Below are 24,331 nucleotides of genomic sequence, written 5' to 3' on the forward strand. Positions count from 1 at the left end.
GTGGAGTAGGGCACTAGTAGCCTGCTGCCAGTCCTATATAGGCTATGTGGTGAATTTATTGCAGGGATATCGGATGCATACCGGAAAAACGCCTAGACCGTTAACGATAGTTTTCATAACGGTAGCTCAGTAATACCGTCGAGCAATTATTTCCTTTCCTTACAAAAGGAACTGCTCTGCGTTAAATTGGGAGGGGGGGTTTGGTAGCTGTACGAAAGAGCTGAGGTCATTGGCATCGAAGAGGCAGGCGTGGTTCGGCAGCACCAGACTGCGAGGATATAATGAAGCGAAAACACCGAGAGGTTACCGCTGCGGGCTGTCACTGAATCGGGTTGCTTTGGTTATTGCATTTTATAGAAAATAAAAACAGGTTCGTTTTGTGATACGTTTATAGACAAACCGCAGCCTGCTTTCCAATATATCTATTAAGGAGAGGGCTCGGATGATGCTGTAACAAGGTAAGCAGTGATGAGCTTCAGATCGCTACCTGTATACATTTCTGTCTTGGAGGTGGTATTTGAATATTTTATTCGTTTGTGTCGGAAGGGTTTTTATTATATAAAGGCGTTCTATGGGGAGAATATACAACCAGCGTGTATTTGAATGTTTTCTTAATCATGTTTGAGTCCTTCAGAAATGCGGGTTTTCATCCTGTTCTTAAGCGATGATATTAAGGAAGCTGTTCTTCACTTAAGCAATGGTGCCTGGAATCTGTCGTGCAGCGAAACGCATCTTTACACAGAAATGCACTGTCTGCCCCTCTCCGGTGTTTCGGCGGTACAGAAGGTGATGCAGACTAGAGCGCTTCTTGAGGGCCGACGGCGAAGGCAAGCTTACGGCTGCGTTATCAATGGCTTCACTCTTGTCGAAGAGAAACGACTGAATTACTGGGCACATGACAGCCGGCGAGCCGAGCCATCATTTGATCCGGGGTGTTGTTTTGATTCCACGGCTGGTCTGCCGCTTATTTTTTTTTAAAAAGAGCTAAAGAGTTTTGAAATAGCTAAATGGTTTTCGGAGCGTTATATCGAAGGTTACGTTTTGAACTTGGTGACCAGCTGCCGGGGTCTTAAAAGCGCGTGTGGTGTTTGGTCCACCGAGAAACCCGACACTGCAATGGGGGATACATTTATAGTACCCTATAATTTTAACAAAATCACCAGGCACAAATAAAGCGATCGGGTCGTAAAGCTACAAAGCGTATGTTACAAAACCCGTGTAGGGATGACCTATTTTCAACTGTTTTTGTCAGAGGCTGTTTTTCTTAGTCGATCCCGTGGCCGTGTGTGCTGTGCTATGTTGGCTCACATCACACAGTCACTAGGCTGACATGTCGCCTATGGCCGTGCGACGCCCGGAGGTAAACAACGCGGGAATCCTGGGGGACGGGCCCCGCGCGCGCCTGGGCTCCGCTGGGGCTGGTGCTGATGCTGCGGCGGGCTGAGCCGCGCCTGGTTGCTAGGCAGCCCGGAGCCTGCAGGGCAGGAGCGGGAAACGGAGAACGATGCTCTCTGGGGCTGGAGGCGGCGAGGCGGGGGTGGGAAAGGACAATGGAAAGCAAGTATCGCAGCAAGGAGGGCTCTCTTTTTTTTTTTTATAAACCACCACCTCTGCGTGTTACGTTTCATCGTCAATATAAATCCACCCTAAGCCCTAACCACGCATTTTTGTTAAAACATTTATTTTAGAAAAGGCCAAAACAGGTGCACTGAATCACTGGTATTGCGTGGTCCTGGTGAAGTCATTTCAGCAAAGGCTCTTCTTGCCTGTTTGCTTTTTCATTTTCTATTGAAGTGTACACAACAAAAATATTTTAATTTTTCCTTTGTGTGAAAGTAAAATCGCAATTAAAAACCCTATCTGTTTGTAGTTGCATGAGGTATATAAACCGAGGCATCAGGAATTGCTTTCATGCTGGGCTATGGAAATTCTAAGAGGGAGACTAAGTATTCCATAAAGTACTTTCAGTCTCTGGAGCCCCCCAGGGACACAGTCACATGTCCACTAATGAAATAAACAAATATCCCTTTTTGTGGCCGAGTTGTTCACGTTCTCCCTGTGAAGGCATTCGGTTCATGCAGTTGCAGCATACTGTAGCAGAAAGGGCTGCATGATTTCAATATGGCCAGAAAGCTGTAGAGAGTGTTTCACTGAGCCTGCTGGCAGCAGGAAGACTGATTTCCACATTGCTGTTTGAGAGAGGGAATGTGAGCAGTCATCTGAGATCAATGGCATCCTTCTACTCTACATGGGGAAATGGCTGCTCTTTTATATCTGTCAGCTTTAGTTATACCTTCTTGCTGGTGATGTATTGATTTGTTGATTTTTCTGCTCTTTATATTTTATGGGTTCCTATACCCTGCCTTGGCCCAGCAGAAATTTCCTCCGCTCTTCAAGCAGGAGTGCCCAAAGCAGAAGAAAAAACACTTTCGAACGAAGCACCTGGATATTTTTGCAAAGGGAGTGTCCAACAGGGGAAGAGCCTGAGAACACCACCCCTCCCTGGCAGATTAGTGGGGCCAGAAAACTCCCAGGTGCTACAGAGAAAGAAACTGTTCTCGCTTGCAAAACTCACTGATGGATTTCTCTCGGAAGGAATGGGGTTGCATCTGAAAACATCTGTCCAGACAGAACATGCTTGGAAATTAAAGTATGTTCAGTCCTCTGCAGTGATCACTTTGAGCACAGTGCCTGTGATGTTGTGCTCTTTCTGGGGAAGAAAGCAAAATGCATCAAAATGATCTACAGGGCATGTACGATAAAGGCAGGGGGGTTTTAAATACAACCCAGCAAGAAGGAGGAAAGTCTGTTCCCTGCTAAGGAGCTGATGATCTTGGGAGGCAGAGTGGCAGAGACAGGCGATTGGTCAGGAGACCCACAGCGTTCGAGCACTCTCTGCTGTAGAGCAGGAGAAAGCACATTATCTTCTCTTGCTTTTCGGTGCGTATTTAGGCAAACAGGTATGATCTTGGCTAAATCCATAAAGAGTTGCAAGTGCACAGTCGGCTCCAGTGGGGTGGAGGACGTCCCTCGGGCTCATGGGGAACGGGATGATTTGGAATTTCCATGTCTCTCCTTCTCCAACAGTGTGTGACTAACACCGTATACGCCCTACACAGCAGTGCTCCGCCTCCCTCACTGCACCGTTCATTGATAGATATGTAGCTGGGCTGCCTGCACTCCGGTGGCACCAGCTACAAATTACTCATCAATAGAGACATTAATCAAGTAATTATGGACCTGGCGTCCCTCCCTCTCTCTGTGGGCTTGATGCTGAGCCAGTTGTGGTGGTGTGTCTACCTTAGTATGGTAAATCAAGGGCAAGGACAGAGATTATCCATTGGGAGGGAGGAGGCTCTTGAACAATGAGCCTGAGCCTTTGTTTACACAGAGCGTCTGTAGGGGAGTTCACTATCTGGAGAGTGTGTTCTGTTAAGAAAACGATATTGATTGTCCACCACTGTTGGTAATTCGCTCATGTATTTTGTCCTGTTTAGTAAAGAAATATTTATGTGCATGTGATATTAGCACCCAGGGATGTATTTCATCACAGCGTATAGTAGGCATAGGAGATACTTGCATATCTCACAAGAAACACCTTTCAAATTTAAGGTGTGTTTTAAGATCATGCATTGCTATGAGTTGTTGGTGGGAACATCAGCATTGTGAAATGGCAAGAACTATTTAATAGTCATACTCATAATTTGTATCTCTCTAATCATCTATACATCCATCTACAGCAAATGCAGAACTGGCAATGGATGCCCTGCCAGCCTGCTTACTCATCTGAGCTGCAGTACCTCCTCCTTAGCCTGGATATTCTGCCACCCAGAATTTACAGTCAGACAGAGGGAGCGTGGTCTGTCTTGCGCATCGCCGGATTAATGAAGTGAATAGTAAATAAGACACGGAGCACAGGAAGATGGCAGTTCCCCCTCCCTCCCTCCCCCCTGAGTCACCCCAGTCTCTGTGGGTGTCCCCATGGAGGGCTGTTCTGAGGTTAACAGCTGTGTCTCCAGCCCTGTGCTGTACCAGATAATGACATGCACACACAGACACAAGCGATCCAGTGCAGGTCTCCTGTGGACAACAAAGGCAGATTAGTTAAATTAATGTCTGGATTGGGGAAAAAAAAACAAGGTTTAAATTTTGATAATAACGGCCTCATTCACAGGTCTGGTCAATACAATTAAGTCCCAATACCACTGAATAACAAAGGTAAGAGAATTGCCATGGATCAAATAAATAACGAGAACAGCCATGTGAGCCATAATAGTAGTAATAATAATAATAATAATAATAATAAAGGAATGGGATTCTGTCCATGGTGCACCCAGCCTTGTGCCCATTGCTTGCTGGGATAGTCTCCTGCTCCCCCAAGACCCTAATTTGATGAAGTGGTTAGAAAATGTGGGGGTTAATACTTTTGCAGGGCACTGTATATACTATATAAGTCCTCATTACTGCATCTTTCATTTTTCAGAAAATGAGAAATCTTTTAAAATTCCAACATTAGATACATTATTGGTTGATATGTGTGGAATGTATTGAAATACACAGGGGCATGTGTGGTGAACAGATCAGTGGGAGAAATTTGGGGTTGCTCATCGTCACGACAGGGAAGAGATCCTAAGTCACTGGAAATCCTATAGTTTTTAGTCCATCAAGAAGGAAGCTGACTGGGCAGATTATTTCTTGGTCTTCCTGAATCCAAACCAGCTCCCGGAGAACACCGTGATATGCTTTTAGTTTGGAATGTTTTTCCTGTAAGATGGATTTAGACAAATGAATGCCTACATTTTGTAATAAAGCCCCTGAAAAATACAGCAAATGATAGATTGTTTATAATACTGTGTACCACTCAGTTTTCATTGTATTCTACTTCGATTGCCTGGGAGTACATCAAAGAATATATTGTATGTGATCAGCATTTTTTAAAAAGAGGTTTAAATGGCCTCTGTTTGATAAGAAGTGATACGCATGCATTTCAATGTCGAAAAGGTTCACGGCGCCTCCATTTTACCCTTGCTGGATCTGTGCACCCTTTCTCTAAACTGCAGAACACGTGCCAATAAAACCGTTTTTCAAAACAGCAGCCTGAAAGCGTGGCGACAGAAGGCTGGAGCGACAAGCCAGCGTCCTCCTGGTGGTGTCGGCAGGAGGATCTGATAGGTTATCAGCACGGCGCGTTTGCCGGGGTGTGTGGGAGTGCCTGGGCGCAGGCGAGCGCGGGTGAGAGTGTCTCTGTGAGCGCGGGTGCCCTGCAGTGAACGCAGCCATGTGGCTGGGGGTTAATAAAGGGACCCCTACAGAACTAGGAAAGACAGGCCGCTGGAGAGGCAGGTATGAACGCACTCATTCAACACAGCTGTGTGCTTGCATTGTCAAGGGCTGGAGGGAGGAGTCTTCATCTGGCCCAAGCCAAGAAAGAATGAGTTCAGTGTTCGAAAAGTGGAGTGATAATTAATCCTTCCAAAAAGCTGTGGTATTTTCAGTGCAGGCTTGGATTTCGCTGCTCTTAACGGTGCTGTGTCTTTTAATCTCCTCCTCTGTTGACACAGGATTATTCTTAACATTAAAGTTTTTGCAAAACTGTCTGAAATCCCCAGGGCTAAGCCTGTGCCACGGGCTGGTCACATAAAACACACAGGCGCTTGGCACTGGTGACAATAAATACTGAATCTGCATTAACATCTGGTTTCCTTACTTAGTTATAAAAGTTCACACCAGATGTGTATTAGTTTGCACAATTTTCTGTCAAGTTCAGGACATGTCATGTTTTGAGGTTCAGTTACTTAGCACGGCTCTTTCAGGCTTGAAAAGTGCCAGTTCCCTGAAGCTTGTAAAACGCAGAGTCATTTGAATTGCCTGGCCCTCACCGGAAATAGATTTCAGGCAGACCCTCGAAGAGAAGCTGATCTGCATTAAGGGGTCTAACCAGGCGCATTAACTTTCTGCTCAGGGCTCTTGCCGCTCTGCCCATGAGGTGAATTAAAGCCTCCTGCTGAGACCACAAAAGGAAAGCAAGCAAACTCAGTCAGTGAGTTAATTAGTCTGGAGAGGATGTTTTACTGATGGCTGTTCATTCAGTCCATCCATACATTATCAGAAAGTTGTGTGCTCCTGGTGAGGGGTGTTGCAGCTCAGAGCCTGTCCTGGAATTTTAAGAAGGAATTCGGGACTTGAGTCATGCAGTTGTGAATTATGTTAAACTGGGTTATATTTAGGGTGATACAATCAGACAGCTTTCCTATTAAAAATGCCTTACAAACATACAGTAACTCACAGGCTGTTATTTAATTATTTTATTGCATTTACAGTAAATCTATAAGAATATAACTGTTCATTTTTTGTGCAGAGGCATGCTGTTAAAATGTATATACAGGCACACTGTTTATATGTACATGTAAGTGCAAGGAAAGCAGTGTTGTTTGCAAGCATCTTGAAGCTTTTATTTTACCTCTTATATGAGCATGAAGTCAGGAGCTACTTCTGATAACACTATAAGGTTACCCCCAGAATAACGAATTTACTTTCGTCTTGAGTCATCCTTGCCTATTTAGAGCTGTCCCCATAGGAGCAACGTCAGTGTCCTCTCAAAGATAATGTAACCGTGTGTCAGCCCATCGGAGAGCAGTCTCTGGAAATGGAAATGAGAATCCTGCTGAAATGCTGTGTTAAGTAAGATGTTTCTCCTTGCACAGTGCACCCTGACTTCTATCCTCTGCTGCAGCAGATTCATATTTAAACAATGCTGTTGAACGAAAATAGAAACTTTCACCCTGCTGTAGGTGGGCAGGTGCCTACTTTGGAGAAACAGTCAGACAGTCAGAGACAGGAGTGAGGAGGGGAGCAGGCCAGGCACTGACAGGAGGCACAGCGAGATGGTGGGGGGGAGCAGTGGGTGTGGTGTCTGTTTCTTTTATCTGCGTTCTGCAGGACCGTGTTTCATGAACGAGCTGTTAGTCTGCACAGGGGCTGTGGCAGCAAATACAGTGCCAGGCGTGCTCTTCACAGGGAAACTGAAACTCACTACCACTCCAATCAGAAGCTGAGTGATTCAAATAAAACAAAGAATCCGAAAAGCCCAATCTGCAGTAAGAGTGTCTGTGTGTGTAAGAGGGCCAGACAGAGGAGCCACAGGACAGAGCTGGATATCACACACACAGCAAAAGAACAGAGCAAGAAAGGGGCAAAATTCGACAAAATAGTTGCTTGTTGGAGCCATCAGCAAGAATAAAAAAAAAATTCTATGTATGTGTGTTTGTTGAGTGTCTGTCGGCCCCATCGATCGCCATGAAAGGAGCTGGAGAAAAGCAGGGCCTCATCCCAGAACCTCACTGCTCCACTGTGGAACCTCCTCAATCTGTGCTGCTTGGATTCGGATATTAACACTTGTGCAATAAAATCTGTAGCAAACAACACAGATGGCAGCAGAAGACTGCCAGGCTGAAAGAACTGAACCTTTTTTAACTCTGAACAGAGATGGCTATGAGGGGACCTGGTACAAGAATTCAGAATCCTCACTGGCTTTGACAAAGTCAACCCAGTGGCTCACATCAGGAAGAACAGTGAAGCACAAACCTGAGAACACAAGTGGGAAACTACGGGGAAGTGCATCTGAAGCTCAGAACGGAAGGCACTTGTTTACCCAAAGGGTGGTGGGAGCATGGAACAAGCTACTCGAGTTTGTCATTGAAGCTTCCTTGAAGAAACGGCTGGAGATCCCTCGATCAATTTGTTACGTTAAGTACCAAATGATGGTAGTTTGATGGGCTCAATGGCCTCCACTCGTTTCTAACCTTTCATGTGCTTTGCTGTTTTTAAAACATAGCAGCCACCATAACGCTGCCAAAAGGTTCCTTCTAAGTTATCAAAGTGATACCTTGGGAGCAGAATTCAGTTCGTTTTAATGTTCTGTACCACATGTAGCGCCTTGTGATGATGAGCATTATCTGAGTGCTTCAGACACTGGTCTAGTGTTTCCTTCTGAGGACAGGTCAGAACTGGAAGATACTGGGGCTCTTTGGGTTCACCTGCGGGAGGAATGATGAGTAGTTTGGGTTGTTCAAGGAGTGGTTAACATTTGCAGGGGTAGCCCAGGGGTGAGTGGTTCAGGCTGGGGTCAATGGAGACCTTTAGGAAGGACTATGGGGACAGTAACTTACCAGGAACAGACCAGGTTGCAGGGACACACGTGAGCTTTGATTTGCCTGCTGCACTTAACCCTGAGCCTCGTGTCTCCTCCCCCCCTCTCTCCCCAGCTCTCTGAACCCCCTGTCCCCCTCTTCTGACCACCCTGTGACGATGAGCACCAACGCCCTCCCCGAGGGGCCCTGCTCCCCCTCGCCCTGCCCCTCCCCGTCGCCCCACAAGGAGAGCTACATCCGCCGGAGCAGCGACAGCGACCCCGACTTCCTGCGCACGAGGAGCGCGGCCCCCCGCCTGCAGCAGGACTTCAGCATGATGGAGCAGAAGAAGCGCGTCTCCGTCATCCTGCAGAGCCCCGTGAGTGTGCCAGTCCCTGTCTGGGCAGACCTGCAGGAACCCGCACCAGCTCTAGAAACCTACGGGCTGGTCCTGTGAGATTTCAGGTCGGCTGACTAGCGGCCCAGACCGCCGGAGGGGGGGGCTGCGGCCTGGACCCCCCCCTTGTGTCTGCAGGAGCTATCTACCCCAGCAGGGTGGTGGGTTGATGTGTGCACCAGGCCCCCTTCTCCCCCTCCCTCTCTCTTCACCCCTCATTAAGATCTCCAAAGACCTGATTATCTCCAAACCTCAGCTGGCCTGCAGCTGAGATTAACAATCAGTACAAATCACCGCAGGACAGCTGCACTCTGAGCCACTGAAAGAGGGAAAGAGGGATAGAGAAAGGGCTCCACAATGCTCTTAATGATCAGCAGTACAACACAACACAACACAACACAACGCAGCACAAGACAGGCACACGCCAAGCGTTCAGCTGCACACGTAACAATGTGTGAAGTGTATGGTGAAACACTCGCTTTTCTGTGTGGGTGTACTGTATCTTTGGATTTACAGATTATTTGGTACACCACTATATTTGAAACGGAGTCACTGCATCAAAAAAAAGTAGAACAGTGCATAAGATAACACGTAATCTTATTTAGTAAAACAGTAAAAACTTCATAGAACAGTGAAGATGTATTTGAACTTAGTGAAGAAGTTAACACATTTTAACTTTATAACAGAGAGTAGTGAACATGGTACAGGGACACCTGCAAATCGGTATATTCAGTGCACACTACCACGGTGATAGTCAAAGCATTTTCACTCCAACCCAAAGACTGCCATTTTGTGAAGGTAACTGGAGAATTGATTTCAAACACGAACCAGCAAGAAACAAAGAGGGTACAAAGTGCAGAATTTTGCAATGTACAGTAACAAGATTTTATGTTAAGACAGAAAACATTTTGCCCTGAATAGCCAGCTTGTATCGTCTCTTGCTTTGCCCTGCTTTAAATAAGCAACACTGTCAGTGCAGGAGGAGGTACTTTCTTGTAAAAGCACAGGAGGAGGTGTTTTCTTGTAAAGGCACTGGCAATGGGGCAGTGAAGGGGTTAACCGTGTACAGTCTTGGCTGCCAGCTGCTCCCAGGGGAGGGTTAACACAGCCCTGTGACATTTTAATTGCTGGCTGGTCTCAGGGGCATGAGGCCTCAGATGTTCGGTTGTTCACTGACCCCAATAACCGGCTGTGGAGACAGCTGTCTTGGTCTCAGAGAGAGGACCGCTCGCTTAGCATTAGCACTCCTCTGTAACACAGTGCCCCAGTCTGAGGCAGGACAGGAAGATGACTTAAGCCAGTTCCATGAACAAAGGAGAAAAGAATCTGAGCAGCTACAAGGTGATACCAGGAGCAGGTATACTCAGCTCTGTGACGGTGATGCTCTCATTCAGAGGTGATGCGCTTCATCCAGGTGGGGGCTGTACATTGGTGGTGGTGGAGGGAAGTCCTCATTACCTGTAAAGCGCTTTGAGTTAAGTGTCCAGAAAAGCACTATTTAAGTGTAAGGAATGATTATTATTCATTGGAGCTGACACCGATGAGCTCGTTCTGCTCCTGGGCATTGCTTTACTTTACTTTTACAGATGCAGTTTTTCTGAACAGCTCAGCAGTCTCTGTCACAGTAACAGCCTGTCTGCGCTCTGGATCGATGCTTTAGTAAGAGCACACAGGCCCACTCCTTTCTGGCAGTCAGCGACAGGATGATGACAGCTCTGACGCGGCGCTGTGTCTGTCCTCTCAGTCTTTCAGAGAGGAGCTGGAGAGCCTGATCCAGGAGCAGATCAAGAAAGGGAACAACTCCTCCAATCTCTGGGCCCTACGGCAGATTGTCGAGTTCATGGCTTCGCATGGGGCCCCAGCCTCCCTGCCCATCTCCCCTTCCAGTAGGTACCCTCCCTCCACACCCCTATGCATTGCAAGGCGCAGATAACCGAAGAAGAGCCGGTTGGGCTGTGCTTCGGAGGTAATAAAATGGCTCCATGCAGGAAATGTGGATAATTTCTCTTTTTTAGTTAATCAAAGGAGCTCAGTCAGTTTTAAATAAGTGAAGAACTTAAATGATTGCCACACCATGCAAAACAGAAAGCAGAAAATAGACTTGGACATATCTCCGCTTGGTAGCTTCTCAGCCATCACAAAGTGTTGTAACGACATTTCCAAATGTTGCTGAAAAGTTGTCGTTTGGTTATGTTAGACCAAATATTTTAGCAAGGTCTTTAAATGTCACTGGATGGGAGCAATCAGTCTACGTCAGACAATCAGGCAGTAGGATGTTCATGTTCTGTATGTGTCACCCTGACAAGTAAACATTGCGGAAAGACTGGGTTAAAATTATATTTTAGTTGCAAGATCATTGTAAAGAATGTTTCAACAACATGCACTGGAGCCCACACACTTCATGGTTTTTATAATGTTGCTGCAACTCCGTTGTTTGCTTTGTCGGTGTGCTGAATCATGCAAGGCTGGTTTTTAAACTCGCAGCTGGATTTTTATGACAGTGACTCAGACTGATGCCTGGCGCCCCTCTGCCTCCGTGTCCCCCACAGGCCTGATGATGGTGACCCCGATCAATGACCTGCAGGCCACGGAGCCTGGCACTCTGGTGAAGGGCGAGAGGCTGATGCGCTGTAAGCTGGCTAGCGTCTACCGGCTGCTGGACCTGCATGGCTGGGCCCAGCTCTCCAGCACCTACCTCACTGTGAGTCTGTCCGACTGTGTGACCGACCTCCTGTCTCCCAGGCTGCAGCCGAGCCGGCTGGGTAGCACTTCTCTCACTGTGAATCCATCTGCCATTCTTCACCTCCATGTTCTTGGTTGAACCTGGAATGGCAACATCACAAGTCACACACATAGTTATTCAGTAGGTCCTGCGGACTGCCCTTAAAAGACAATTTATTTTAATTTTATGTGACACCTTTCATGGAGAAAACAATGTCCCCAAAGTGCTCTTTCATAAAAAATGTCAATTTCTAATACATCAACCCCGGGAGAAGCCAGTGTCCATCCATTCATTAGCCTATAATTCCTTGCAAGGGGTTGTGGTGATCCACAACTCGTCTTGGAAGCACTGTGCCACTACTCTGTGGACTGGGTATCCCAGTTCATCGCCTGGCTCACGCACAAGCACAGACAGACTGTTTAAAGAGACACCAGTTATCCAAGCCAGCTTAACTTTGGGAGATATTAGGAAACTGGAGTACTCTGAGAAAACCCAGGGAGAATGTGTAGATTCCAGGCAGACGTTTCTGATGTCTGCAATCGAAACCAGGACCTAAAATCTGTGAAGCGGCGGAGCTAACCTCCATGCTTCTAGAATACTTGAATGCCATTGCATTAAGCATGAGCAGATAACAGAGCAATGCAGAGTGTTTGTACTTGACCATTCCAACATGCTTACCTGCCACAGAAGTAAATCACTAGCACTTTGTCCTGTGTTAGACTATAACTCTCTGAAACCATGCGTACCTTTGTTTGCAGCTGAGAGTGAGCAAGGAGCAAGAGCACTTCCTGATCATCCCCAGGGGTCTTTCCTTCAGTGAAGTGACAGCCTCCAGCCTGGTAAGACCTGTTCCTCCAGCAGTGCAGTCTCCCTCTGGCTGACTCTCCTATGGGACTGGATGTCCTGGGTCTCCACACAGCACTGGGGGAGCATCATGCTCCTCTTGCTCTGTGCTTCTCCCAGGCCTTTGGCCCTATTGAAGACATGACACGTGGCAATAATCAAACTAGTTATTTTAAGAAATATCAGAGAGAAACCGGAAAATGCCATGAAATCCATGCACTGGGGAGAAATGAAATTTGTGACATGTACTAATGTAACCATGGGGTACATGTTCCAATGAACAGTGAACAAGTGCCCTAGCATCGCAGCACAGGCTGGCACACAATGGCAGTGCATGCCAGGAGGCAGTATATTAGTAGGTGTGTTGGGATTTGATCCCTTGTCTGTGCTGATCTCTGGATCCCTGATTCCCTGATGCTCTAGATAGAATCAAGCCCTTCCCTTCCCTCAGATGACTGTTTTTTGCCCTCTCTGTGTTTCCTGTGTTGTTCTCTGAATCCGCTGCATCTGCCAGCTCTTGGGGTGTTCTGATCCTCAGGCTTCCTTCTGCAGGTGAAGGTTAACGTTCTGGGGGAGCTGGTTGAGAGGGGCAGCACGGCTCTCCAGGTCGACACTGCCAGCTTCCACCTTCACTCTGCCGTCTACTCCGCCCGGCCCGACGTGCGCTGTGTCCTCCACCTGCACACCCCAGCCACTGCAGCGGTACAGAGCCACGAGATTCCGGAGACACACACAGAGACAAGGGCCAGCCACGCACACATACATACAGGAACACAGAGACACTGGCCAGCACACACACATACACACACACACACATAGGAACACAGAGACACAGGCCTGCTCACACACATACACACATACACAGAGGAACACAGAGACACGAGCCAGCACACACACATACATACAGGTACACAGAGACACCGGCCAGCATACATACTGTACACAACATACACATACAGGAACACAGAGACATGGGCCAGTATACATACACACATACATAGGAACACTGAGACACCGGCCAGCACACACACATACACACACAAAGGAACACAGAGACACGGGCTAGCATACATACAGAACATACACATACAGGAACATAGAGACACAGGTCAGCACACATACACAACATGCACGCACAAAAATACAGAGGCATGGGCCCGCTAGCACACATACACATATAGAAACACAGACACATATACAGTACCTAGACATTATAACACAAAGAGAGACAAACACAAGGATAGACATAGACTGAGCCCCACACACCGCAACACACACATAGAGAGATACAGATACACATGGACACATAGAAATACACAGACCAAGACGCACACATAGACTTCATACAGGAACTGACATATAAACATGGCTACTCATTTAGTTAGGCACAGACAACTTAAGATTTCTTTTGAATTTCAGCATGGGACAAGCTGTGTTGTTTTGTCCACTACAGGTTTCTGCCATGAAGTGTGGCCTCCTGCCAATATCCCATGAGGCCTTGCTGGTGGGCGGAGTGGCATACTTTGACTACAACGGAGCGATGGAGGAGGAAGAAGACAGGGTGGAGCTCCAGAAGAGCCTGGGACCCACCTGTAAAGTGAGAGAGGGGCCACAGGAGGGAGAAGCAGAGGGCAGGAGACAGAGTGGGGGGAAGTGAGAGGAGAAATGGGGAGTGGAAAGATGGATATATTGAAAAACTGGTAAAAAGGGAGAAGGGTCTAGCAGCTAAAGGAAGGGAAAGAGATATAAAAATGGTGGGCCAAAAGAGTCTTGGAGGATGAGTCTTTTCCCATAAGGACAATATATTTTTTTCCATCCATGTGTCTGTAATTTTATGAGTTTTGTGGTTTCCTTGCACAGGTACTGGTGCTAAGAAACCATGGCATTGTGGCCCTGGGGGAGTCTGTGGAAGAGGCCTTCTACAGGATCTACCACATCCAGGCAGCCTGTGAGATACAAGTAAGCTGTAAAAACTCTTTTCAACCATTGGCAGCCTTGTTTGCAAAGCTTGGTTTCTATGGCAACACACCGAAACTAAGCAGGTGTGGGCCTGGTTCCATGTCTTCGGAAAGTGATGGTTTATAGTACAGGGGTTAGTTTCCACAGCTGAGCTCTGTATCCTAAACAGAACCCAGTTTTTTTCCCAGTCAGAGGCTGGGGATCCTAAGTTTATTACAAAAAACAGTAGTTAAAGTCGCCAGCAGCTGTATCAGTCTGCAATTCACAATTGGCAACCCACTGAAGCTGCTACAGGTATGGGCTACACATTGCCTGTGCAGCACTTCGAGTGGAATGTCCAGAAAAGCGCTATGTAAGTGTAAGGATCATTATATTATACAGCTTAGTAAAAATACAATCCTCCAAAATGTGCTATGCAAGACTGGTCCACTAGATGTCAGCACCATGCAGAGTGTTGATCCTTCCATGCTATCCCTCTGTGTACCTGTAGGTGTCAGCATTGTGCAGTGCAGGGGGCGAGCAGAACTTGATCCAGCTGGACCCAGAGAAGCAGCGCCCCCACCAGGCTGGCTCAGTGGGCTGGGCTGGCTCCACCTTTGGACCCCTGCACAAGAGTCGTGTGGGGGAGCACGAGTTTGAGGCACTGATGAGGACAATGGACAATCTGGTGAGGTTTTAACACACACACACTTAAAGACCGACACCGAACACTCACACACAAATACACAGACATACTGTACACTGGCATGAAACGAGTCATGGCCGCCCGGTGATGAAGCTCTACCCATCCCTGCATTTCTGGGTGCGTTTCCAGGGCTACCGTACCGGCTACGCATACCGACACCCCGTGCTGCTGGAGCGCGTGAAGCCGCGCAGCGAGGTGGAGATCCCCGCGACCGTGACGGCCTTCAGCTTTGAGGAAGACGGGGTGCCCCGCCCCGCCCTGCGCCACCACACCCAGAAGCAGCAGCAGGAGAAGACGCGCTGGCTCAACACGCCCAACTCGTACCTGCGCATCAGCCAGGACCAGGCCAGCCCCGGCACCAAGACCACAGTGAGCAGCGCCCCCACGTTTTAGTCACACTGTGCCAAGCCTGCCTGGACGATGTTAAAAAAGCTCTTCGCTGTTTTTAAGTACAGTTAACGTGCATTTTTAAAGGTGCAGATCTTGCACCTCATTTTGCAGTGTAGTTGTGGTGACTCACCCATCCATGCATTTTCTAAGTGCTTCATTCAGCTCAGGGTCGCGGGGGAACAAGAGCCTATCCCAGCAAGCAACGGGTGCAGGGATACACCCTAGATAGGACGCCAGTCTTTTATAGGACACACACACAGACACAAACACACGCACACACTCACACCAGGGCTGATTTGCCCTGAAATCAGTTACCTTACTATTGTGTTTCTAGACAGTGGGAGGAAAACGTAGTACCTGGAGGAAACCCACACAAATATGGGGAGAACACACAAACATTTCAGAGTGGTTAGAAAATGGATGGATGGAATAAGTTGGAAAAATCTTACAGCCTGCAGTTACAGTCGGAATACCTACTCTATGTACATAGAAACCTATGTAGAGTGCATGTTTCTGCAGTTCCACATCAAGAATAACATATGTCTGTAAAGGCGTGTCATTTCTGGTTTTCACAGAATTGAGACATGCCTTTAACCCGGCAGTGCTCACTGACAGGGTGTTATACTTCTTGTATACAAAAGACAGTACACATGCTCCTTTAGATTAATTAAATTGCACAAAGAAGAGTTTGACAATATTCCTCTGTTGTTTAAGTCAAGGCTACTTTACATGGGACACTATTATTGGACATATAATGCAAGATATTAATATAGCAGACAATATCATTCACCAATTAATTTTCACATTTTAACACAGTTATTTCATATAAAACACTATCTTTTTTATCATTGCATTTATCATTTAATTTTCTGCAGTTAATCTAATATCTAACACAAAAAAATGTCAAGCAGGTAAACATCTTCTGCTCATACCCCCATCCCCCTGCCACCCAGGCCAGGGAAAGTATGGATCAACACAGTGGACAGAGCCTTGATCTGTCTTCCTTTCAGTCCATTCCCCCCACCTCTCTCCATCTCTTACCCTGCATTGCAGAGGAAAACCGCTGATCCGAGCTGACTTCTGCAGAGCCTCTGCTGCCCTCTGGTGGGATAAACATGTCATGACATCCAGGTGACCACACAAGCATGGTCGCTTTGAGTGTGGTGCCCAACAAACACGTGTTTTATCCCTGCTAAATACTGGAATTTATTTTTTGCATTAAACCTTCAGAAAGGTTCAGCTGAGAATAGGTAGGGAATTTTCGGGCAGTGCTGAAAATGAGGTCCTGTCTTGAAATGACCTGAACAATTGCCTGAGTTCAACACATTGGAATGAAACCCTCTGAGGAGACCTGCTTCTAGAGGCTGGTCCAGCAGTGTGTGCTGTCAGAGACTCCCCTCTCCTCAGATCCCCACTTACAGATTAGACACAGTGTCACACAATTTGGGGCCCATCCTCAGGAACTGCCCAGTACTGGACTAGGAGACTGAACTCGTCTGGGGTGCTCATGCAGGGTGCTCCTCTTCACCCCCTACATCCCACCTCTCCTCCTCTCTCCGCGACAGTGGCTCAGAGCAGAGGAGGTGAAGCTCAGCAGTGGCACGGCCATCAAGATCGAGAACCCCAACCAGTTCGTTCCGCTCTTCACCAACCCCCAGGAGGTCCTGGAGACACGGAACAAGGTAGGGCGGCGGGGTGGGGCGGGGCTCACCAGTGCCACCACACAGAACCAGGGCAGCAGTAGAGCCAGGCACAGTGCAAGCTTTCCTGTGGTCCTGCCACATGAGGACCTCATGAGCACCAAGCACGGCCCCGACTGGATGCGATTGGTCCTCTGCAGCATGGTGTGGCTGTGATCCTCATGTGGGACTGGGCTTTCCTGTATGAAGGGGTTAGGGTCAGGGTGAGAGGGGATGGAGTCCCTCCGTCTGTAGGCTCTCTCCTCTGACACAGTTGCCTGTCAGGGATGTTCTTTCTCCCACGTGCTGCAGAATCCCACAGCGCCGTGCAGGAGATCCAGCACCTGTCTCATTTAAGCAAGACTTGGCTGCAAGCAGTCGGGGGCGCTGTTGCTCCAAAAGCCAAGAGAACCTAGGCCAGCTAATAAGGAACAGCTCAGTGCAGCACACCTGAGGGGCAGCTCCTATTCTCACTTTTACTGTTCTGTTTCTGTCTCAGATCAGGGAGCAGAACCGCCAGGATGTGAAGTGGGCTGGGCCTCAGTCCCAGCTGCTGGCCAGTGTCATCGCTGACAAGAGCAGGAGCCCGGTACGACCTGGAGCAGCACACTCCACCTGCGTGCACGAGCACATCTGTGTGTGCATGTGTGTGTGTGAATGAGTATGTACATGTATGTGTGAATATGTTTATGCACATGTGCGTGTGTGTGTGTGAATGAGTGTGTGCACGTGCGCATGTGTACATGTGTGTGCACGTGTGTGTGAATGAGTGTGCAAGCTTATGTGTGAATGTGTTTGTGCACATGTGCATGTGTGTGAATGAGTGTATGCATGTGCGCACATTTTGTGGGTATGTGCACATGTGTGCATATACTGTATAGATGCACATGAGTGAGAGTGTGTGTATGCATGTGTAAGTGTGCATGTGATGTATGTGTTTGTATGTGTCTTTTTGTCAAAGTGTGGCTGCTACTCCTGCTTCCTTTCTGCCATCCCTGCCAGATTGCGTGTGTCTGTGTCTCAGACTAAAACCTGGGCCTTCACATCTGTCTGTCAGGCCTTTCCTTTATCAGGTGCTTCAGGCCTCTGTGTCTTTCTCTCCATTACAGCAGCCATTGCACATTACAGTCTCCATCAAACTGTGTGCCTGCTGGCCTAGTCTTCCTGTCTCATTTTAATTGCTTGTTTTTTTCTTTTATTGGCAAACACATTCAGCAGAAAAAAATTAAAAGTGTCGCAAAAAATCAACTCCAAATGTTCTCAGCCTCTCTCCTCCACCCCTTGTGTGCGCCAGTCTGCAGACGCTGACCTGGCCCTGGCAGGGACACGCGAGGAGTCCGCCCAGGGCCCCCAGGAGCCGCCCCCGCCTCCGGAGCCTGAGCCCCCCAACCCTTTCAGCCAGCTGACCGACCAGGAGCTGGAGGAGTACAAGAGGGAGGTGCAGAGGAAACAGCAGCTGGGGCAGGACGGTCAGTCGGTCTGCCACTCCCACCCTCCTTCACACAGCGCCCCCGTCCGTGTGTCCCCCAGTCCCCTCACTAGAGGGGGACAGGGCTCTGCTGCCACTGCTGGCACACAGCCACGCACCAGCACAAATACAGTATGCCTGCTCTTCTTTATCCAAAGTATCTGTGTGGACAAGAACATTACTCAGGAATGTGAGGTTTTTAAAAGCAATCAGAAAATACTGTGGATAATGGGATATATGAATATTATTCAGCTCTGACTGTTTCACGATACTAGAAAGCAGAACTGTCCAGAGATTGAATTCTGGTCACGTCCAGTAAGTCCCACAGACCATATATGAGGGTCATCAGTATGGCATAGCTCTTCTTTGACTACTGTTAAAGGCTCATGTATGGATCTGATGAAACATAAGTGCAAACTATGCTAACAGTTTTCCTAGTCAAAAACTGGACACTTTAAATTACATCTGAAGAGCAACGCAGCACTCAAAAAAGACGACCTCTAATGTGTTTAGGAACTATAAAGAGTTAAAAAGGTCAAATTAATGCTATTATTGTGTTCAATTAAGGGATCAATTAAGTAACTGAGAGCTCACCTGGAATAAAAACTGGCACTTGCATGAACCCCAGTAGTGTTTTTCCTTCCTACTTACATTCCATGTTTGTAATCATCTGCCTGCCTCTCTCTCACACTTCTGTTTGCCTTTTTGTCTGTGTGTTCCAGGTGCTGAAGAGCAGCTGGTGAATGAGACTGAGACCCCCCCTGCAAAGAGCCCCCCCACCTCCCCAGCTAAGACCCCGGTCACTTCCCCTTCCAAAACGCCCCCCACAGGTGAGAGAGGAGGCCATCAGCCAGGACAGCACTAGGCTAGGAGGTGTCTACCTGTGTAAATGTCTGAGTCTCTTCCTCCTTCTCCATATGTGCACTGTACATACATGTATACATGTCTATAAGGACAGATACGACCTGCGTATGTGTATTCACCTGTATGCATACTGTATATATATGTGTAAATTTGTAGAGCATATACAGTAAATACAGTATAGAAAAGGTTTGACTCATCTGTATTTAAAAGGGCTTTTATTAAACCATAGAGCTTATTACAAAAACAGCCATTTTAAAAGGTTTAAGATATATGCAAAACTGAGATAATAATAGTAACACTCGTTTCCAAAGAGTGTTATTGTTCAAAAATGGCTGGAAGAAATATTGTTAGTTCGTTTGGCAGGTTTTGCGTTGTCGCATCTTGTTAAATAATATGTTATACTTTTATACCATTTATGCCAGAAAAGGGCTGCATATGCAACTTATGATTCAGATGAGCTGAAGCTTTTCCACATCACTGGACATGTGTACTGTATAGGCACTTGTACAGAGACACATGTACACACATACGCAGGTGATTCTTAAGGAATCTGAAGATGTTTGCCGAGCCTGTTGATAGGTCTGTAGCCAGTGACCTCTCTGCAGTTCATGTTAGCTCCATTTTTCAGAGTTCTTCTCCTCCGCAAACATAAGAACCGTTAAAGGGAAACTGCAATGCTATATTCATATTTCGGGGTTCGAAAGAATCAGCATTGATGAGTGCATTTTCAAACCATAATAACAGAAAAATGTTCACAGTAACTTGTAAAACCTCCAATTTACGTCACAAAATAGATGAAATTTCCAGGTATGTGCAGCGCCATATTCTGTAATTCAGAATGAGGCAACAAAACTTTGGTGATGTGTTGTGGCCTTATTACATTGTAAACTGGCAGGCTTGTGAATACCTCTCTTTTAATCCAACAGAAATACTGCTCTCGACTTCAAGACGGTTTTGCCAATAAATGGAACTTACTTTTTAACTCTGCATGCAGATCACGTTGGAACATTTCTGCGGTGAAATGTCTGCTGCACAGCCTGTACTTATTCAATCGTACATCACAGTACATTAGTCGGTTCAGGGACTAGTGAGCAGGAAGGGCAGCATCACGTGACAATTCGTGGGAACTCTCACTCTCGCCTGTGGCAAGACCAGGGGTTTGCGACAACATGGCAACCTACAGTACTTTCACATAATTTGCAATTTTCTGCTGAATTCAAAATTTTGAAAATTGTTCTATACCGTCAATGAATTCACTTTGTTTCCTAGATTTAATAACTGGTCTGAGAAATTGGGACTGCAGTGTCCCTTTAAATACCTGACCCCGCCCCATTGTACAGTGAAAGGATGAGAAAGATTAATAGGGAAAACAGCATGAGGTCATTCGTACAGAACCTGCAGGCCCACAGGCAGTGTCTGAGCAGCGCGCTGTGCTCTTCCTGGAGTGCGCGCGGAGGCTGGGAGCTGCACACACTCAAGGCCTCAAGGCCGGGTGCGCTGTGTGTAATGTGGGGTGCGTGTCTTGTTACCAGGTCACTGTGTTGTGTTTTGTTTTCGCCATCTGTCTCCACAACTGTGTCTCTTTCTCTCTCTTGTCTTTGTCTCTGTCCCCCACTACTGACCCATAGGAATGTCCTCCGATTCTGAGTTCTTGTCTCTATAGTAAGTATTGAGAAACCTTTGGATACTGATAATAAAAGAAGCAGCATTTTTCAGTTACACAGGCTTTTGCCTGTTCTTAGCAAAAGAGAGTAAATATCTATTGTTAGATATATGAAGTAGTGTTGTATTTACATATTAACATCACATACACATATTTGTATGGATAAAAAAAGAGGTAAGACACTTTATGATTTATTTTATTATACTTTATTTTCAAGTATAATATTTCTTTAGAAATATACATGGTTAGTCCAAATGCTGTTAACAACATTGACAGTTTATTACAAATTATTCATGGGTTACTGTGACAAAAAAGGTTTCAAACGAAAGCATAAATATCAAAGTTTCTAACAGTTACCTTACAAACCATCGCCATCTGTGGAGGAGAAAACAAAACTTTAGTAAAATAATTGCCATTGATACTTGTCGACAATATTTTGACTAACCTTGTCAGTGATTATTTTATGACTTAGGTTATTCTTTGACAGAACTGAAACAAAATACGGAAGAAACGCAAGAACCTTTAAATATCTAAAGATTTTGCAAACTAGAGTTAAGGCACAGGATACCCTAAGATCCCAGTTTCCCATCATGCTGCAGGGAAGGAAACGGATTTCCACATGAACTAAAAAAAGTACCTTTTCCAGGACAAATAACTTCAGATCTTAAGAAAAGTAAAATCCTTGTTTTAACCAATAAATAAAAATCAATGAATGACATATAAAAAATGCACTTGGTCTCAAATCTTATAGCTTGTGGTTATAGAGTAACTTCACAGTATACAGGTGTTCTGTCACTTAGCAAAAACTTTGACAGATGTCTTGTAAGACTGATTCCTACATTTTGTGCTGCAGGCTGAGTCACGTGTTTTGTACGTTTCGCTCTTCATTTTTTTTTTGTCTCTGTGAAGACAAAGAAGGCAAGACCACAGACGTCTCGAAGGTGGCGGCAGACGGGCCGCCGGCAGTGGTGCTCAATGGGAAGGAGGAGGAGCAGGGCGCGGAGCAGGAACTGCAGAAGGGGATGCAGCAGCTGTCCACGCGGGCCGAGACGGAGGCTCCGCCCCGCGGCAAGACCGACGCTCCGCCCTCCGCGCCCACCCTCTCCCCGGAGGGCTCGCCCTCCAAGTCCCCCTCCAAGAAGAAGAAGAAGTTCAAGGCCCCCTCCTTTCTCAAGAAAAGCAAGAAACAGAAAGAGAAAGCTGAGGCCTGAGGACCGGCTCTAGGTTCTCTCCTCGTGCCTGTTTCGCTCTCTCTCACTGGTGTGCTGGCGATAACACTGCCTCTTCCATCATTATCTCCGATGAGCCTTGTGACCAACCCTGCCTAATTTAGGGTCACTTCGGTTTCTGCTCATAAAATCTCTCTTCCTTGTTCTGTTATTTCCATTCTCTGATGTGTTTTTTTTAAGCATGGAAGACCTCTGTTGTGTCACCACCTCTGACTCAGACACATTCACACACACACGTGCACATGTAAATATTTCGGATTCGATCTTCACACATTTGCACTTTGTAACAGGTGACCTTGTGTTGGCTGGGTGAGGTAACATGTATGAGGACGCTGGCTATGGTGTCTGCAGAAGGGGCATTATCCTCAATTCCTCTTACATAGGAAACAACAGGAGTTTTCTGCCTTCAGGGCATCAATAATCAGACCCTTTCATTTACTGTAGGTCCCGCTTGGCACAAGAGTGTGCTTATCTGGGAGAAATCATCCTGTATGATCTCACATGCATTCACACACACACACAGAAGACACACACTCCCTTCATTTTCCTTCTTCGCTTTTCTTTGTTACACTGCAGCTGAAGAGTGGTGTGCACTGTTGTAAATAGTATATAAATATATTATATACAGCATAGTATCATGGTTTATATTAACGATTGTGATCTATTGTGTCTCATTCATTTATCTTCTGTACCACCAAGAACAACACAAGTATCAGATTGTTCACAAGAATCAGGGAAAAAAAAACCCAATAATGGAAAGCATATTTAATAGCAAATTGCTCAAATGCCACTAGTAATTATGATTATGGATCGGAATAACGCAGCACTTTCTGCTTTTGTGTGGCTTGTAGGCACGAGCGTAACCTGACTCAGAAGGCACTTAACATTCCTTCTTCCTTTTGCAGACAATATTTTTTTTATCTATCAAAAGACTTCTGATGCTGTTATTGTTATAACTGTAATTATATTATTACTGTTATTCTATACAGTCGCTGTTATCGGTATTATACCTTTGCTGGTCTTTTGTTTAGTTTTTTTTTTAGTATTAGAATGCGAAAGTGAAATACTGGGAAGAAAAAACATAGATTGCACATGTACCTGCCATTAAAATTGAAGTCACTGAGGTTTTCAAATCCCTTCTCTTCCTTCTCCTGCCATGCCTGTCTCTCCTGCTCCACCTCAGGCTGGGCGACAAGGGAACGTTGTACTAAAGGGAAAACGACATTTCATGCTCACTTGCTTTTTTTCTTGCAACTTCATTTTTATTATTTTTCGTTCCATTCGCAAGCCCACCAACAAAAACAAGTTACCGATTTCTAAAACATTTTTGTGTTCATATACTTATAGATATCTCCCATTCAATTCTTATGCATGTACATTTTCACTAGAGGTACGAATGATATCATTGATCACCTTTCATTTCAATCATATTACAAACACAACTATTGATAAAAACAAGATAACAATAAGATATACAGGTGAGCTCGATAATATTGCTGTGACCTACCGGAGTCTTAATTTTACATAATTACTTTCATACTCGCTTACTTTTTACATCGATTTAGAGTGTCTGAACATGTGACTTGTATGTATGGCTTTTACGTGCATAAGCAAGAGAATGTGCTTTAAAATGTATGACGTATGGCACTGCTATAGGACAGCACTGCAGGCAGTGAAACATTACTGTAAGGCAGCACTAGGGACATCATTGCCTTGCCAAGGGACAGCAGTACAAGTACAGGGGCAGGAGGTAGGGCATCAAGACAATGTGTAATATCACTGCAGGATAAAGGCCACAAGCAATGCACAGAACAGATGTCCAACTGACAGAGGCAGAACACTGAAACATCCTTCACAGAGGACAGCCTCTTCTGGGCTGTTCTAATGACAAACTTTCCCAACAGGGAAAAACAGAACAGTGCTGATCAGCAGCAACAACACAACATAACTGATGTGGGAAGAAACTATCTTTTATCAAAGCTTGAGGACACTGGCAAGAAGAAATTTAAACTTAACAACAAGATGAGGAGTGTGAAAAGGCACATTTCACATGTCTCGAATGGTGTTAATTAACCAGAAATTAATCTTTATTGCCTTGGACACAGTTTCCAAGCCGAGCGCTGGGTGAAAGGACTTCACAATCTGCCCTGTGGGAACACACAGGCATAAGAAGCCCTGGACATGAACAACACTTTCCCCAGATAATACAAGATCTTTCCAGACAATCCAGGGGGGGGGGGGGGAATGTGCCTTGTACAGCAAAAGCAATTTATAAACTCTTCCCTGATTGAAATAAATATTTT

General features: G+C 46.2%; 1 protein-coding gene across 2 annotated transcripts; it reads left to right on the top strand.

Moving 5' to 3' along the window:
• The first annotated feature begins 7 nt into the window (after positions 1-7).
• add2 (adducin 2 (beta)) lies at positions 8-23,161 on the top strand. Of its 2 annotated transcripts, XM_088927927.1 has the most exons (15): positions 8-458; positions 8,265-8,508; positions 10,271-10,412; positions 11,076-11,227; positions 12,007-12,087; positions 12,644-12,793; positions 13,545-13,688; positions 13,952-14,050; positions 14,541-14,717; positions 14,865-15,104; positions 16,691-16,807; positions 17,304-17,393; positions 18,099-18,273; positions 18,995-19,102; positions 21,709-23,161. In XM_088927927.1, the coding sequence occupies exons 2-15, from the start codon at positions 8,308-8,310 to the stop codon at positions 22,008-22,010; spliced, it is 2,178 nt and encodes a 725-aa protein (XP_088784053.1). In that variant the 5' UTR covers positions 8-458; positions 8,265-8,307; the 3' UTR covers positions 22,011-23,161. The 2 variants fall into 2 exon arrangements, with proteins under 2 accessions (XP_088784053.1, XP_088784061.1); XM_088927935.1 differs by lacking the exon at positions 12,007-12,087 and having other exon boundaries at positions 45-458.
• The last annotated feature ends 1,170 nt before the right edge of the window (positions 23,162-24,331 follow it).

The sequence above is a fragment of the Atractosteus spatula genome, chromosome 2 (assembly GCF_055471065.1).
Source record: "Atractosteus spatula isolate fAtrSpa1 chromosome 2, fAtrSpa1.hap1, whole genome shotgun sequence".
NCBI classification, from domain to species: Eukaryota; Metazoa; Chordata; class Actinopteri; order Semionotiformes; family Lepisosteidae; genus Atractosteus; species Atractosteus spatula.

Excerpts from the sequence above, each read along its gene's own strand:
- add2 (XM_088927927.1), top strand. The coding sequence starts at position 8,308 with ATGAGCACCAACGCCCTCCCCGAGGGGCCCTGCTCCCCCTCGCCCTGC. Across the intron at positions 13,689-13,951 it reads GCCTGGGACCCACCTGTAAA|GTACTGGTGCTAAGAAACCA; the intron begins GTGAGAGAGGGG and ends TTCCTTGCACAG. Across the intron at positions 16,808-17,303 it reads TCCTGGAGACACGGAACAAG|ATCAGGGAGCAGAACCGCCA; the intron begins GTAGGGCGGCGG and ends TTTCTGTCTCAG.